The sequence below is a fragment of the Macrotis lagotis genome, chromosome 1, assembly GCF_037893015.1.
Source record: "Macrotis lagotis isolate mMagLag1 chromosome 1, bilby.v1.9.chrom.fasta, whole genome shotgun sequence".
Taxonomy (NCBI): domain Eukaryota; kingdom Metazoa; phylum Chordata; class Mammalia; order Peramelemorphia; family Peramelidae; genus Macrotis; species Macrotis lagotis.
In genome coordinates this window covers 328,437,741-328,456,255 of record NC_133658.1, presented here as the reverse complement: position 1 = coordinate 328,456,255, position 18,515 = coordinate 328,437,741, and the positions used below count along the sequence as shown (strand labels likewise).

The 18,515-nt window shown below is 36.3% G+C and overlaps 1 protein-coding gene across 8 annotated transcripts in view; it reads right to left on the bottom strand.

Moving 5' to 3' along the window:
* DENND1A (DENN domain containing 1A) overlaps nucleotides 1–18,515 on the bottom strand; it is a 709,454-nt gene that overhangs the window by 315,178 nt on the left and 375,761 nt on the right. For all 8 annotated transcript variants that reach the window (XM_074211609.1, XM_074211608.1, XM_074211610.1 and 5 more), the window contains exon 10: nucleotides 10,871–10,971. In XM_074211609.1, the coding sequence (XP_074067710.1) occupies nucleotides 10,871–10,971 (101 nt within the window). The remainder of the gene's footprint in view (nucleotides 1–10,870; nucleotides 10,972–18,515) is intronic.

Below are 18,515 nucleotides of genomic sequence, written 5' to 3'. Positions count from 1 at the left end.
TCTTCTTCTTCTTCTTCTTCTTCTTCTTCTTCTTCTTCTTCTTCTTCTTCTTCCTCCTCCTTAGATTTTTGCAAGGCAATGGGGTTAAGTGGCTTGCCCAAGGCCACACCGCTAGGTAATAATATATTAAGTGTCTGGGGCCAAATTTGAACTCAGGTACTTCTGACTCCAAGGCCGGTGCTCTATCCACTGAGCCACCTAGCTGCCCCCTCAATTTTCTTGATATCAAAATTATTATTATTGTGTTCTTCCTTTGTTCCTTAACAGCAGATATTATGTTTAACATATATATATATATATATATATATATATATATATATATATGTATGTATGTTTTTAAATCCTGGTACCAAACTCAGAACTTTGTACACAATGGGAAGTTAATTAATGTTTGTGAGATGATGATCTGCTGAAGTGCAACTAGAGCCTTCCAAATAATTAAAGATTTTAAAAAACATTTTTAAAGCTATTCAATGAAGGTTATGTTTCCTAGAGCCTACTGCCCATATATTGTGAAAAGTGACCTTTGTAAAAGAGTTTTACCTGAAGATGGTAGAGAGAAGACAGGAAGCTGCTTCAGTTCTCCCCAATTTCCCTTGGAAATAATATTAGATGAAAACTAAACAGATTCTGGAGAAACCAAATTCACTAAAAGATGCAGTGAGACAATTTTGAGGCTTGAGATAACTTAGAAGGACCTCAGGAAAGGAGTGTGTCCTTCGGTAAAAGGGGAATGCAGATCAACATAGATGGCATGTAAGAAAAGCCAGAGGAAGGTTCTTCAACACAGAAACTTAGGTCCCATGGTTGATCCTCGGCAAGTTTGTGTCACATGGGGCCAGCTTTGATGCCTTCAGCCCCAGCACAAAAGGCAAATTATGAGTCCTAGAATGCTAGCACAATGGGCACAACCCAGTACAGTGGCAAGCTGCAAGCACCTGAAGGCCTGGCATAGAAAGCCTGTGACCAAGTCCCTGGTCCCTCAGTGTAAACAATTTGGGACAGTGCTCCCTGAGCCCCAAGAGTAGAGCTCAACTTTAAAGTTAGAAAATAAGCTAAACAATTAGTAGCAAACAGGAAAAAGTCCTGACTAAAGGAAGTTACTATGTAGACAGGCAAGATCAAACACAAACTCAGAAGAGGACAACAATGTCAAAATTCCTACATGTGAAGCCTTAAAGGGTAATAAGATTTGGTTTCTAGCCCAGAAAGTCCTCTTAGAACTCAAAAAGGAATTAAAAAATCAAATCAAATAAGAGAAGTAGAAGAAAAATGGGGGGGGAGAATGAGAGTTATGCAGGAGAATTATGAAAAAAGTGCCAATAGCTTGGAAGAGGAAGCACAAAAATTCACTGAAGAAAACAACTCCTTAAAAATAGAATTGATTCCAATGGAAAAATGAGGTACAACAGCTAACTGAAAAAAAAATAAATCCTAAATGAGAATTGAGCAAGTAGAAGCTAATGACTCTATGAGATATCAAGAATCATTCAAATAAAATTACAAGAATGAAAAAAATAGAAGAAAAACTGTACTGATATCCTAGAACCAGAATTGAAAGAATAATCTGATTAACTCCTGAAAGAGATCTTAAAATGAAAATTTCAAAGATGTAGCAAAATTTCAGAATTATCAAGTCAAGGAGAAAATCAAGAAACAGGCAAAAGTAAGTATAAATCTGCAAGCAGTCAAAAAATAAGTATAAAAGTAAATATCACTGACGTGATAAAAAATAAGAGATGAAGAAAAGATCGTACTGGGAGAAGAGGAAAGGGGGAGAAGAATAGGGTAAATTACATCATGCGACCTATTATAATAGAGAACGAGAAAGGGATGGGGGTTTACATTGTTTGAACCTTAATATCACCAGATTTGGCTCAAAGAGAGAATAATGTACACTCTCTGTTGGGTACAGAAATTTATCTTATCCTATAGAGAAGTAGGAGAAAAAAGGCAAAGCAAAAGGGGGAGGAGAGATAGAAGGTAGGGAAGATTAAGGAAGGTGTTGGTCAAAAGCAAAATATTAGTGAGGGAGTATAGAGTGAAAAGAGAAAAAAGGAATTGTGGAGTTTAAACAAAGACCAAAGACTATTACCTTTAATTTAAAATTTTAGTTTTTGGGTTTTTTTTTTTAGGTTTTTGCAAGGCAAATGGGGTTAAGTGGCTTACCCAAGGCCACACAGCTAGGTAATTATTAAGTGTTCTAGACCAGATTTGAACCCAGGTACTTCTGACTCCAGGGCCGGTGCTTTATCCACTGCACCACCTAGCTGCCCACACAATTTAAATTTTTTAAAAAGGTATTATGTAATTTTACTATCTCATATATTTTTTGCCTTAAGGACATGATTTCTCTCTCAACACATTCAATTTTGATCAATGTACAGCATGGAAACAATGTGAAGACTATCAGACTGCCTTCTGTAGGCGGTTGGGGGAGGGAAGTGAGATTGGGAGAAAAATTATAAAATTCAGAAAAACAATAAAAAATAATTTAAAATAATTCTGAGGGATGGCTAGGTGGTGCAGTGGATAGAGTACTGGGCCTGGAGTCAGGAGTACCTAAGTTCAAATCTGGCTTCAGACACTTAATAATTACTTAGCTGTGTGGCCTTGGGCAAGCCACTTAACCCTATTGCCTTGCAAAAAAACAAAACAAAACAAACAACAAACAACAAAAACAAAAAACAACAAAAAATAATTCTGAGAAATCAGATGCAAAATAGGTTAAATAAAGTTGAATCAATGAGAAAAAAAGAAAAGGGAGAAGAGTATAAACAGGAGGGGAAATAAGATGGAGGGGAAAACACAGTAATCATGACTGTGAATGTGAATGGGATTTATTCTCCCATAAAATTGAAGTAACAGAATAGATTAAAAAAAAAATCCAGAATCTCACAATATGTAGTTTACAAGAAACATACAGGAAACAGGGAGACATACACAAAGTAAAGGGCTGAAGCAAAATCTATTATGCCTTAACTGAATTTAAAAAAAAGCACCAGTAACAATCCTGATCTTTGACAAAGGAATAACAAAAACAGACCTAATTAATTAAAAGAGATAAGGAAGGAAACTATATCTTGCTGAAAGGTACCATAGACAATAAAGCAATGTCAATACTAAACACAAATGCACCAAGTGGCTTATCATCCAAATTCTTTTTTTCAGCATTCAAATTCTTTTTATATATTTTTTTATTTTTATTTTGAATTTTTTACAATTTTCCCCCTAATCTTGCTTCCCTCCCCCCACCCCCCAGAGAAGGCAGTCTGCTACTCTTCACATTGTTTCCATGTTATACACTGATCTGAATTGAATGTGATGAAAGAGAAATCATATCTCTAAGGAAGAAAAATAAGGTATTGTGTCTGACTGTTGCACTAATGGAATGAGCATGTCCATCCAGGTTGGTCGTCCACCCCCATGTTGCTGCCAGGGTACACAATATTCCTCTGTTTCTGCTGTTCTCACTCAGCATCAGTCCATGCAAATCTTTCTGGGCTTCCCTGAATTCCCATCCCTCCTGGCTTCTAACAGAACAAATGTACTCCATCCCATACATATACCACATTTTGTTAAGCCATTCCCAAATTGAAGGACATTTACGTTAATTTCCAATTCTTGGCCACCACAAAACAGAACTGGTATGAATATTTTTGTACAAGTGATTTTTTTTTCTACATTACTAAAATATTATTGTTTAAGGGAAAATATAATATCCCCTCCCCCCAAAAAATATAGACCTTCATGAGAAATAAAGTAAAAGAAAGGGGGAAAAATGTGTTTGTCAGTGTTCTGATACCAGCAGCTCTGTCTCAAGTGGATCACATTCTTTATGATAAGACCATCATAGAAGTTACTTCCATATTTTGCACTGTTGTTATTGCTGATTGTAATTCCCTCCATCCATTCCACCCCAATACCATATATGATATTTTCTCTCTTCTTTCACTCTGTCCCCTCTTCTAAAATGTGTTGTAGGGTGACTGAGTAGCACAGTGGACTGATTACTGGCCCTGGGGCCAAGAGGCCCTGAGCCCACATACCACCCCTGAGACCCAGCAACCACCCAGCCCCATGGTCCCAGACAGGCTACCCAATCCTAGCCCCTGACAAGAAGTAAAAAAGAAAATGTATTATATCTGACTGTTCTCTCCTGTGATCTACCCTCTCCGCTATCACCCACATCGCCTTCTCTTTCCCGTTTCTCTCCTTTTTACTCTAGATGCCTATACCCAATTGAGTGTGTATGCTGTTTCCTCTCTGAGCCATTTCTGATGGGAGTGAAGGTTCCCTCATTCCCCCTCGCCTTTCCCCCTCCCATGTCATTGTGAAAGCTCATTGTAAAAAAATAAAATTAAAAAATATCTTTTATATGAAATATCTTACTCTCAATGTATTTCCCTTTTAGCCATTAACTCCATTTTTACAATATATTATATCTTTGGAATTCATCTCTCTCCTGTGCTGCATCTATAAAAGCTCCTTCTACCTGCTCTATTAAATGAGAAATTTCATATGAGTATTATCAGTATAATTTTTCTATGCAGGAATACAAGCAGTTCATCATCATTAAGTCCCTCATATTTTGCCCTTCTCCTCCACTCTCTATGTTTCACCTGAGTCCTGTATTTGAAGGTCAAACTTTCTGTTCAGCTTTAGTTGTTTCAACAGGAACATTTGAAATTTCCCTGGTTCATTGAAAGTCCATCTTTTCCCCTGGAAGAGGATGTTCAGTTTTGCTGGGTGGTTGACTCTCGATTGAAGCTCTTTTGCCTTCCAGAATATTATATTCCAAGCCCTACAAGCTCTTAATGCAGTTGCTGCTATGTCCTGTGTGATCCTGACTACAACTGTCCTTCTGGCTGCTTGTAGTATTTGACTTGGGACTTCTGGAACTTGGCTATAATATTCCTTGGGGTTGTTTCTTTTTTTGGGGGGGGGGGTGTCTTTCCGAGGGAGATCAGCAGATTCTCTCAAATTCTATTTTGCCCTCTGTTTCTAGGTTGCCAAGGCAATTTCCCTATAGGATTTTTTTTAAAAATGAGGTCAAGGCTCTTTTCCTGATCATGACTTTCAGGAATCCCAATAATTTTTAAATTATCATTCTCGATTCTGTTTCCCAGATCAGTTATTTTTTCAATGAGATGTTTCACATTGTCTTGACTTCTCGTAAAGTCATCAGCTTCCTTTAGCTCCATTCTGCATCTAAAGGATGTGTTTTCCTCAGAGAGCTTTCTTATCTCTTTTTTCCATCTGGCCAATTCTGCTTTTTAAAGCATTCTTCTTCTCAATAACTTTTTGAACTGTTTTCATCCATTTGGCCTATGCTGGTTTTTAACATGTTACTTTCTTTAGCATTTTTTCAGATCTCCTTGATTAAGATGACTTCTTTTGCATATTTTTTTCTGCATGTCTCTCATTTCTTTCCCCAATTTTTCTTCTATCTCCCTTACTTGATTTGCAAATTTTGAGCTCTGTCACTGTCTGAGCCCAACTTCCGTATTTCATGGAGTCTTTAGACTCAGAAGCTTGTACTTCCTCATTATCAAACTGAGGAGGATTCTTGGGATCATAGACAATGGATTTTTCAATGATGTTCCTCTTTTTTCTCTGTTTACTCATTTATCCAGCCTGTGTCTGGTTTTGGGGTGCTTCCTGAGCTTTTGAGTATTATTGGGACACACGCTTTAGGGGATTTTTTGGTACCTCCAACTGGGACCTTTATTCCTCCAAGGGCATATACTTTCTTGTCTGTGCTTTGATATGTGGATGACCACATTCACTCTCCTCTGCTCTGGAGCTGTGAGGAGGAGCTCTGCTATCTTAGTATGGAAGGTCAAACTGCAACCTGGACCTGAGTGTGGCCAAACAGCAGAGTCCTGTCCCAGGGAGAGCAGTGAGATTTCTGCTCTGTTTCCCCTGCTCCCCCCTACCATCTGTGGGCTGTGTTCTGGAGGTGCGGTTTGGTTTCCCCCGATTCTCCCTACAGGTTTTGCAGCCGGTGCGCCTCACTCCATACTCACTATGGTGTAACGAAGTTCTCTTGCAGCCCCTTCAAGCTGTTGCTGGTGATCTCTGGGCTGGGCTGGACTGGGTTGAGCTGCAGCTGCAGCTTCTTTCCAACCCCCAGTCTCAATGAGACATACCTTTTATTTATTTTTTTTTAAATTCTCATTTTGTACAAATGTATTTTTTACATTAATAAAATATTCTTGTTTAAGAGTAAACAAAATACCCCCTCCCCCTCATGAATATAGACTTGCTTGAGTGATAAAGTAAAGGGGAGAGAAAAAAAATTAAAATAAAAAAAATAATAGTAATAATTGTAGGTATGGCCAGGTGGCACAATGGACGAAGCACCAGCCCTGGAACCACAATCACCCGAGCCCAGGTCCAGCCCTGTACACCCAATAATCACCCAGCCATGTGACATGCAAGCCACCCGATCCCCACTGCCCTGCAAAAACCAAAAAGAAGAAAAACCAAAATAAAATAAAATAAAATAGTAATAATAATAATAATAGGGGTGGCTGGGTAGCAGACAGAGCATTGGCCCTTGAGCCAGAAGCACCCGGGTCCAAATCCGGCCTCAGACACTCAATGAATGGGAATAGAAAGGAAAACTTTTTCTCAGCAGTACATGGCATCTACACAAAAACTGACCATATATTAGGCTATAAAAAACCTCACAATCAAATGCAGAAAGACAGAAATACTAAATGATTTCTTTTCTGATGTAATAAAAATTACAAGTATTAAAGGGCCATGGAAAGTTAGACAAAATAAAAAGGAAACTAAATAATGTAATCCTAAAGAATGAATGAGTCAAACATCAAATCATAGAAACAATCAATTATTTAATCAAAGAGAACAAAACTAATAAGAAAAACTTATGGCATGCAACCAAAGCAGTTCTTAAGGACATTTTATATCTCTAAAGGCTTACATGAATAAATTAAAGAAAGAAGAGATCAATGAATTGGGCATATAAAAAAAAAGCTAGAAAAAGAACAAATTAAATATCAAATTAGAAATTCTGGAAATAAAAGGAAATATTAATAAAATTGAAAATAAGAAATCTATTGAATAAATAAAAATAAGAGCTGATCTGAAGAAATAAACAAAATAAAATAGATAAATCTTTGGTTAATTTGTTTTTTAAAAGAAAGGGAAGAAGAAAACCAAATTATCAGTATCAAAAAGGAAAGGGGGAATACACCACCAACAAAGAGAAAATTAAAGAAATAATTAGAGCTATTTTGCCCAACTGTATGCCAAGAAATCTGACACACTAAGTGAAATAGATGCATATTTACAAAAAAATAAACCTTGTTGAGATTAACAGAAGAGAAATTGAAATTCCTAAATAACCTCATTTTAGAAAAAGAAATTGAACATTCCATCAATGAACTCTGTAAAAAAATCTTCAGGGCCAGATGAATTTACAAGTGAATTCTATCAAATATTTAAAGAACAATTGATTAGAATACTATATAAATTATTTGGAAAAATAAGCAAAGAAGGATTCCTACCAAATTCTTTTTATGAAACAAATATGATGTTAATACCTAAACCAGGAAGAGCCAAAACAGAAAAAGAAATTATTGATCAATTTCCCTAATGAATATCGATATAGAAATTTTAAATAAAATATCAACAATTTTAAATAGAATATTAACAATTTATCACAGGAATAATGCACTATGAGCAGGTAGGACTTCAACCAGGAATGCAGGACTGGTTCACTATTATGAAAACTATCAGTAAAATTGACCATATCAATAACAAAACTAGCAGAAATCATATGATTATCTTAACAGATACAGGAAAAAGCTTTTGAGCAAATACAGCACCCATTCCTATTAAAAATATCAGAAAGCATAGGAATGGAGTTTTCCTTCAAATATAAAATGTAATTCCTACACATGTAAAATGGAACTAAGGGAAGCTGATGATTTTGTGAGAAATAAAGAAACTATAAGACAAATTAACAAAAGAATGAAAAATTAAAAGAAAATGTGAAATATCTCATTGGAAAACAACTGATCTGTAAAAACAGATCCAGAGGAGATAATTTAAAAATTATTGGGCTACCTGAAAGTCATGACCAGGAAAAGAGCCTAGACTTCATTTGCTAAGAAATTCTCCAGGAAAATTGCCCTGACATCCTAGAAGCAGAGAGTAAAATAGAAACTGGGGGAATTTACTTCATTATCTCCTGAAAGAAATCTCAAAATAAAAACTCCTAGGAATATTATAACCAAACTCCCAAGTTAAGGAGAAAATACTACAAGCCACCAGAAAGAAACAATTCAAATATTGTGAAACTACAGTCAGGATTACACAGGATTTGGCACCCTCTACATTAAGGGCTCATAGGGCTTCAAATATGATATTCTGGAAAGCAAAAGAGCTTGGTTTACAACTGAGAAACAACTACCTAGCAAAAATGAACATCCTCTATCAGGGGAACAAAAGGACATTCAATGAAACTGGGAACTTTCAAATGTTCAAATGAATTTCAAATGAAATGACCAGAGATGAACAGAACTTTGATCTTTAAGTACAGGACTCAGGTAAAACATGGAGAGGATGAACAGGAAAGGCAAATGAAGAGGGATTTAATGATGTTGAACTGCTTGTATTCCTGCATGGGAAGATTATATTGGTAACTCATATGAATGTTCTCATTTATTAGGACAATTAGGAGCAGCATATATAGTTAGGTGGAAACTAAACATGAAGGTATAATGTATCATAAAGATGAAGTTAATGGGCAAGAAAGGAAAGGAGAGTTGGAATGGGCTAAGCTATTTCACATAAAAGAGGAAAGAAAAAGCTTTTGCAATGGACTGGAAGGGGGGATGGTGAGGAGAGAAGGAGTGAGCTTTCATTCTCATCAGAAGTGGCTCAGAGAGGAAATAAAATACATACTCAATTGGGTGTCTTACCCTAGAGGAAATTAGGAGAGGAAAGGAATGAGAGAAAGGGGACAGGGGGAGGTGAAGGGGATGTGTAGGTACTAGAAGAAAGGGAAGATTATGGAAGAGCGTATTCAGATATAACACACTTTTGAGGAATGACATGATGAAAAGAGAGAACAGAATAAATGGGGGTGGGGAAGAATAGGATGGAGGGAAATACAGCTAGCAACTGTGGGGAAAAAATATTGAAGCAATTTCTCTGATAGACTTATGATAAAGAATGCTTTCCATCCCAAAGGTAGAGTTGATGGTATCTGAATACTCACTGAAGCACACTTTCTTTTCTCTAACTTTTTTTTCCTGAGTTTATTCTTTCTTTCGTTGGGGGGGGGGGTCATGTTTACTTTTATAAGACTAATGTAGTAGTGTGAAAAAATTAATTAGAAAGACCAAAAAACTACTAGAAACAATTAACAACTTCACCAAAATTGCAGAATACAAAATAAACCCACATAAAGTCATCAACATTTCTATATGTCACCAACAAAACCCAGCACAAGAGATAGAAAGAGAAAATGCATTTAATGTAACTACAGAAAACATAAAATACTTGGGGGTCCACCTGCCAAGACAAAACCAGGAACTATATGAACACAATTATAAAACACTTTTCATACAAATAGTCAGACCTAAACAATGGTAATCAAAACATAATTTTGATTACCTTAGATTAAATAAGTTTTGCACAAACTAAACCAAAGCAACCAAGATTAGAAAGAATGCAGAAATCTGGGAGACAATTTTTAAAGCCAGTTTTTCTGATAAAACCCTCATTTTTCAAATATATAGAGAACTGAGTCAAATTTATAGGAATACAAGTCATTCCCCAATTGATAAATGGTCAAAGGCACTTTGCAGATGAAGAAATTAAAGCTATCTATAGTCATATGAAAAAGTACTTTAAAACACTATTGATTAGAGAAATGAAAATTATAAAAATTCTGAGGTACTACCTCTCAGACCTATCATATTGGCTAATGTGGAAGAAAAGGAAAATGATATATGTTAGAGAAAATGTGGGAAAACTGGGACACTAATGCATTGTTGGTGGAGTTGTAAACTGGATCTAAGCATTCTGGAGAACAATTTGGAACTATGCCCAAAGGTCTATTAAACTGTGTATACTCTTTGATCCAGTAATACCACTACTAAGTTTACATCCCAGAGATTATAAAAAAGGCAAAAGGATCCACATGTATTTAAAGCAGTTCTTTTTGTGATGGCAAAGAATTGCTAATTGAGGGGATGCCCATCAATTGGGAAATGGCTAGTAAATGAATGTAATGAAACCCTATTGTGCTATAACAAATGATGTGCAAATGGATTTCAGAAAAACCTCAAAAGGCTTACATGAAGTGATGCTAAATGAAGTGAGCACAAACAGGAGAACATTATGCACAGTAATAGCAGCTTTATATGATGCCCAACTATGATATACTTCTCTTTTCAGCAATATAATGATCCAAAACAATTCCAAAAGATTTGTGATGGAAAATGCTAACCATACTCAGAGAAAGAACCATAGCTTTGAATGCTGATCAAAGTACACTATTTTTACTTTTTTATTAGTTTTTATTCCTTGGGGTCTTTCCTTTTTGTTCCGATTCTTATTTCACAACATGACTAATGTGAAAATATGTTTAACATGATTGTACATAGATAATATCTCAGTCCTCTAGTGAAGGTCTTCTTCACATTGATCAAGGCTTGTTCTTGGACAAAAGAGATGGAGTCCTAATTAAATTCTTCCTCCAATGTCTCAAGGGGGCAAAGAATTCTTGTAGATTATGAATGCTAGGGGACCTCAAACTCTACTTAGTCCCTACCATTATCAAAACCATGAAACCTTAGATGATGATAAAGAGCAGATGCCACCTTACCAGCAGTAGTCTAACAGATGTGGGGGCAAAACTGGGATGTAAACATGTTGCCAGAACATCGGGTAGAGCATAGCGGCAGATCCATGGATACAGGCAGTTAACTGCAAAAAACAAAACAAAAAAGAAAACACAACACAAATATCAGAAACCAAAATCAGGTCACAGATTGAGCAATACAAAATTTAAATAGAAGAAAAGAAGCAAGTTTAAAAGCTTTAGACACATCAACAACTAGCTGATTTTTAACACTGTGCTTTAAAGTTTGCAAAAATAGTCTTACATCCTTACAGTGACCCCATAAACCAGATTCTACTAGAGAGGAGTGACACTAATACCAATAATGCTATTAATTTTGTACTACTGTTCACACTGTACTAAAATGATAGATGAATAAAATACTTCAGAAGATCTGTGATTCCATTAAGGTGAGAGTACCTTGTAGAATGGTGTAGAATGCATTTCCTTCATGTCTTAGTGAATGGTTTCATAAGTTGCTATGGACAATCTCCCACACCCAGCTTCCTCTCTACCAAGTGCCCAACTCTTCCGTGATGAGCTTCCTCATACTTAGTTAGGCCTGCTGGTCCTTGGAGAAAGAACTTAAGAGTTCATAATCAGATTACTATTCAAGGTTTTTCCAGCTTCACAGGGCCTGTCAAAGCCTGTGGGTATAGCCTTTGTGAGCACCTATGGTTTCCTCCATACCTTGATGATATATGAGAGGACTTCAATGGAGAATTCAATAATATTAATAATCATAATAACATTAGCTCATATTTCTATAGATTTTATAAATAATATGAATTCTTTTCAAAGATTAATTACATTATCAGTTGTTTCAATAAGGAAGTAGATTTATATTTACTAAAAATGACAAGTCAGAGAGCTAAAAGAATAAAGGAGAATTAAAAGTAAATCTATATATATATATATAATATATATTATATATCACATATATAAATACCATGTATACATACATAAATACTATGAATCAATTACTTGATCATAAAAAATAAACCAGATATAATAAAGACATAGACAAATAATTATCAAAATCTTTCATCCAATTGGCACAACAGCATTTTATGGCTTACAAAGTAGTTTCACAATACATCTGGATGGTCATTTGTCAGATGTGTTCTACTGGGGACTCACTTTTGGGTACATGTTGAACTAGTTGCAAGCTGTAGTCCCTTACCTCAAATTTTAAGATTTTGATGTAGGTAAAAGTATAAAGATTCCCATGTTATAAATGAACATATTAAAAATGATATGAAATGAGTTAGTTGTAAAACACTTAGCAAAGTTGTACATAATAAGCACTAGATATATGTTATTATTGCTATAAATATAAAGTTTCTGTGTAATAATAATAATAATCAAGTCACTGAGCAAGGAAGAGGTGAATCTGGGACATGAATTCTATTATCCTAACTTTAAATATCTAATTAAAGAGGCCAGTTCCTTCAAAAATACAAACTATCCAAACTAACAAAACAACCAAATTGAGTTTTTTTTTTAAATCTAATCTCAATAAAGGAAACTAAATTGGCTTTAAAGGAACAACCATCTGACAATACAAATGATTTTGATGGTAAGGACTTTCTTATCTTGGGTCTTGAATAGCTATGGCAGGGGCTGTCACACCTGCAGAAGCAGTCACCAGATTCCATTTTCACAGGGTTTGTTTCCTTGGATGATGGATGTAGAGCCTGGGCTGCAAGCAGAGCCAGTGGTCTCTGCTCATCCTGGGGTTCTTGGACTCAACGTCTTAGGTTATTTCCACTGGGACCTAAGGAGAGGTAGCAGTTAAGGTGGCTTGATTAACCTGGCACATGCTGATTCCTGTCTCTCTTGGAGGGCTCTGACTTCAGGGAGGCTAGCTCATCTGCCCTGGGTTGGGGGTGGGGATGGGGGCAATGTCAAGCTCTTCCATTCACTTCCTGCCTGTCTAGTCTTTCTACACTTCCCCCATTCCCAGGCACTCTGCACCAGAGGGGTCAAGCTTACACATGCTTTGGCAAAAATTCTGAGACTGAACTCGATTAAAATAGAATTGGGAAATGCTTAAGAAAATAAATAAAAACACAATACAACACAGATAATATAATTTGTGGTTTTCCAAGTTTGTATGTGGCCAGCAGGGACCTGTTTCTATTGGAGTTTGATGCCACTGCTCTATGCTGGCTCTTACTTCTTCCACACAATATCACATCTCCAGTTCTGTACACTTGTTAGGAGGATCTCCATGCCACTCCCCTCCAGCTCAGGGTCCCCTGGCTTCTTTCAGCACTAAGCTTAAATCCCACTTTCTGTTGGATGGTTTTCCTGGGCACATCCTGTCTACCCCCACCCCTGCTCTGGCTGGTCCTTTCCCTTCATACATCTGCTATACTTAAACTGCCCATCATCTCACCCATTACAAAGTTAGTTCCTCAACAGCAGAGACCAAATATTTGTCTTCCTTTGTATCCTTATTACTTGTGCTTAATAAATGCTTTATGACTAAGTGTTAGAAGGCAAATCATTCAAGCTTTCTAAGCTTCGCCATTTGTAAAACTGGGATAATAACAGGCCCTACCTCACAGGGTAGTATGGGGAAGAGACTAAGTTCTTTGCAATTACAGGTAATTAGTACTCTGTTCTAGCTAAGCAGAAGCTCTTGTAAATCTCACCAAACTGAAGTTTTGAAGTATAGTCCTGAAGACAGACTGTTTATCTATGTATCTCTCCAAGATTCAGTCTAGCTAAGTATTGAGATTATCATTGTCAAGAAAACGGCCCTGAAATGATGAATTATTTCAGCCACAGTAACTCATGAAGTTGGTTACTAAGGTTTGAAAGAGCTATGATTTACATTGGCTATAGGTACATCAAAACTGAGAATATGATCATAAAATTTTAAAGTATAGAATTTATTATTGTTAGGTGATTTGAAATAAGATGAATATGATTCCTACTCTAATGGAGATCACAGTCTAGTAAGGGAGATACATAAAACATAACTAAAATATAAGAATTATTCATTGGAATTTGACAAATTGGCTCTATCAGAATTGATCTTTTGTCTTCTAAAATGTCACATTTCTAAAAAGTCAAAAATACACAAAGTCTATGTTGATTTGACAGAGACCATAGTGTCTTTCTGACAGAAGAAAATATAAACTCTTGTTCAAAATGAACTGTAATTACTTTGGGAAGATGGACAGGGAAGAACAAATGCCAAACTCTTTATTTTCTTATGTTTCTCTAGTTTCTGAGTAGCCTGGTCTCAAGAGAACTTTGATTCCTTTGGAAGCTATTAACTAGCATTTTGCTGACAGAAGGACATTTACGTAAAATGTGACAGCCAAGCCAAGCTCAGCTAAAAGTATCCCCAAGGTTGGTTAAACAAGGATCAGCTGGATGCTCAGTTCTGAAAGTTACTTGTCAAGACCAGGCCTTTTACTAGTTCCTCCCTGATGCCTCACAGTTAACATGATGAAAATCAGGTATCTTTGGCAGTCAGAACTTATTTTAGCAAAATGTTTCCACATCTAAAATGTTTTGCAATTTACAAAGGATTTTCTACTCTTTGAAAGAGGAAAGAAGAGGTCCAAAGCATTGTTCTGTCTTATAAATGAGGAAACTGGGACTATGAGAAGGAAAATGACACTTTTAAGGTCATCAAAAGACAATCAGTGTCCAAGTTCTAGTCAGGGAAGGATCAATCTTTTTCTCCTTGGTTATTGACATCAGCACTATGATCAACAGGGATATGTTCAGAGAGAGAGTTCAGCTTGCTGAAACCAAGGGGTGGCAGAATTAAGAGGGAAAAGACTTAGACTTGAAATCAGGAGACAATGATTGATATTTAGCTCTTTGAAGGAAGAAAAGAATTTTTGAATTTTACAATTTTCTCCCTAATCTTATTTCCCTCCCCTCACCCCCCCCAACAGAAGGCAATTTGCCAGTCTTTTCCATGGTATATACATTGATCCAAATTGAATGTGATGAGAGATAAATCATATCCTTAAGGAAGAAACATAAAGTATAAGAGCAAGATCAGATAATAAGTTATCAGTTTTTTTCCTACATTAAAGGTAATAGTCCTTGGTCTTTCTTCAAACTCCACAGTTCTTTCTCTGGATACAGATGGTATTCTCCATTGCAGTCAGAACCAAATTGTCCCTGATTGTTGCACTGATGGAATGAGAAAGTCCATCAAAGTTGATCATCACCCCCATGTTGCTGTTAGGGTATATAATGTTTTTCTGGTTTTGCTCATCTCGCTCATCATCAGTTCATGCAAATCCACCTAGGATTCCCTGAATTCCCATCCCTTCTGGTTTCTAATAGAACAATAGTATTCCATGACATACATATACCACAGTTTGCTAAGCCATTCCCCAATTGAAGGACATTTACTTGATTTCCAATTCTTTCCCACCACAAACAGGGCTGCTGTGAATATTTTTGTACAAGTGATGATTTTATCCTTTTTCATCATCTCTTCAGGGTATAGACCCAGTAGTGGTATAGCTGGATCAAAGGGCATGCATATTTTTGTTGCCCTTTGTGCATAGTTTCAAATCCAGAAAGATTGGATGAGTTCACAGCTCCACTAACAATGTATTAGTGTCCCAGATTTCCCATAACCCTTCCAACAATGATCACTGTCTTTTCTGGTCATATTGGCCAGTCTGAGAGGTGTGAGGTGGTGCCTCAGAGAAGGTTTAATTTGCATTTTTCTAATAAGTAATGATTTAGAACAATTTTTCATATGACTATGGATTGCTTTGATCTCCTCATCTGGAAATTGCCTTTGCATATCCTTTGACCATTTGTCAATTTGGGAATGGCTTTTTTTTTTAAAATTTGACTCAGCTTTCTGTATATTTTAGAAATGAGTCCTTTGTCAGAAAGACTAGTTGTAAAGATTAAGAAAAGTATTTCTTAAACCTTAAAGTGCTAGGGGAACTTGAGCATCATGAAGAAAAATTTTTCTAACAATATTTTCTCAAATTAGCAACCACAGAAAGATGTACCTACTTCAAGTAGAAGTCTTGACTGGGGCAGCTAGGTAGCACAGTGAATAGAGCACTGGTCCTGGAGCCAGAAGGACCTGAGTTTAAGTCCGGTCTCAGACACTTAATAATTGCCTAGAAGTGTGACCTTGGGCAAGTCACTTAACCCCATAGCCCCTTAAATAAATTTTTAAAAAAGAGGTCCTATGACTAATTGTCACAGACTGTAAAAAAAGATTTAGGTATCTGGTACAAAACAGTTTTTATTACCATATGCAGAGTCCCCCATTCACCCTAAGTCCCAGTTCTTTTATCTCTTCAAATCTTGTGATTTTTTTCCTTCATTCTACCTAGGCTACACACAAGGAGAGTCAGACTGATCCTAGATCTTAATATTATCCACAATATTCTACTACCCATGATCAAAATCTCTCATATTCTTTTGACACTAGAGTTTTCCTATCCTATCATCTCTTCCTATCTAGTCTTAACCTATTCTTTATCTTCATCACAATCCTCTAATCTCATCTCAGATCATTACCTCTTATTCTGGTTTCACTTTACTCCCTTTCCAATCTCAAACCAATTCAGTTCCATTCTGGAATTCCTCTACCTTGTTCTGATTTCTAATCTCATCTCTTGCCAAGCTACAGCCCTGAATTATTCCCATCATCTGACTTCACACATCCATAAAATCAGTTCTTACTTTTTACATCATTACTACTTCGACATTTCTCATATCTGCCATATTCTAATTATATATTTGTTACTTCAAGTCAGATCTTCATTAATTCTCACTTGGATTATTCCAGTGGCCTCCTAATTGGTCTCCTTACCTCAATCTAGTCTCCAAATATTTGCCAAAGTGATTTTAAGTGAAAATCAGTTATTATTACCTTATTCAAAAACTCCAGCAACTCTTTATTGCCTATACAATAAAATATAAACTGCTGTTTGGTTCTTAAAGTAATACATAATTTGACCCTATCATATCTTTCCAGATTCATTGTACTTATTCCCCCACTACCATTCTACAATCTAAATTGTATCCTTCTCTCTCCTCTTCACACAATGGCCATACCTGAAAGGTGAAAAAAATTCCCTCAATTGTCTCTAGCATCTCTCCTTGCAAGATGCTACTTAAACACTACCTCCTATACAGCACTCTAATTGATAGTGTCTCCTCTCTCAAACTACTTTGTATTTAACTACCTCACATTTATTTTATATTTATTTTGTATCTTCTTATACATGTACACATATACCCTATGGCCCAAAGTCACAGAAATAGAAATGGCCCCCTCCAACCCAACCTTTGGACTTTCTTCTATTCTACCTTGAAGCCATGGTGAGGAACATATCCATGGAGATGCACCAATGATACATCTTCTTGCCTCCTCAGTGATCAAAGATATTAAAGATACAGAAAAGAAGGTTCTCCTCATAAAGGGCCTTGACATTAAACAATGATTTGATAACAAAAACTGATGTGCTTTTAAATCAATGGGAAGGATATTCAAGATGATGCATTATTTTAACTGCAGTGCCCTAAGGACTGGTATTTCCAATCTACCCTGCAGTTGAAGTGTCCCTATATGCGCTGTCTCCTCTATTAGAATGTGAGCTGTTTAAAAACAGGGACTATTTCTCTTTTCCCTTTGTATTCCTAGTGCTTAGTACATTGTTTTCCACACAGTACAGGTATCATAAATGCTTTTTCACTCATTCATCTCATCTCTCTTGATATGCAATGCAAGCTCCCTGAGAGTACCAATTGTTTCAATTTTTTTATACCTTATCCCCCAGTGCCTACCACAAGCCTATTCTCACTTTTATCTTCTAGATGCCTAGCTCAGGTATGTGTGGCCCTTCCTAGTTCCTTCTTCCCTTCTTAATTCTCCTTCCACTTTAGTTTTAGTGCTCCCTCCTGAGGAGTTTTCTCTTCTCCAAAGGAGATTAATTTTCTTCTTATATATCTGAACACTCTGATTCCCAGTCATACAACCATGCTGAATAAGTTTCCTAAGGATTATAAGCATGAACAAGACAAGTCTATCTTTCTTTGAAAAATAAGCATAAAAACCCAACAATGCTTGAAAGAACAATAAGTTCATCTTGTTTATTTTAGTTTAAAATGGTTCTACTTTGATATTTCAATGAGTCTATTTTATTACCCAGGTGAGCAGTCTCCATCCTAAAGCCCAGATCATAAGGCAACCATTTCTTCTCATCATGAAGGATTCTTGTTCCATATTGTGTCAAAAACTCTCCACAGAGGGTTCACTCAATATGTTGGGACCTTTCTTCTAGATCACAGGTATCCAACCTTTTAGCTCTTCTGGAACACTGTCCAATAAAAACTGGACAAGGACTACATATAGAATTGAGTAATTATTTGTGACTACATTGTAATCCATATTACTAAAGAATATAATAATAAAATAAGAATGTCACTTTAAGGGCCACATGTGTCCCAGTAGACTACTCATTGGACACACCTGTTCTAGATCTTTTGATATGGTTAGGCTATCAATGGTACAAGTAGGGAATTGACCAGTTAACCCTTACTCCTGTTTTGTGACTGGTCCACTTTTTGGGGAAATCCATTTTTCATGGATGGCATTCATTATGTTGTTTCT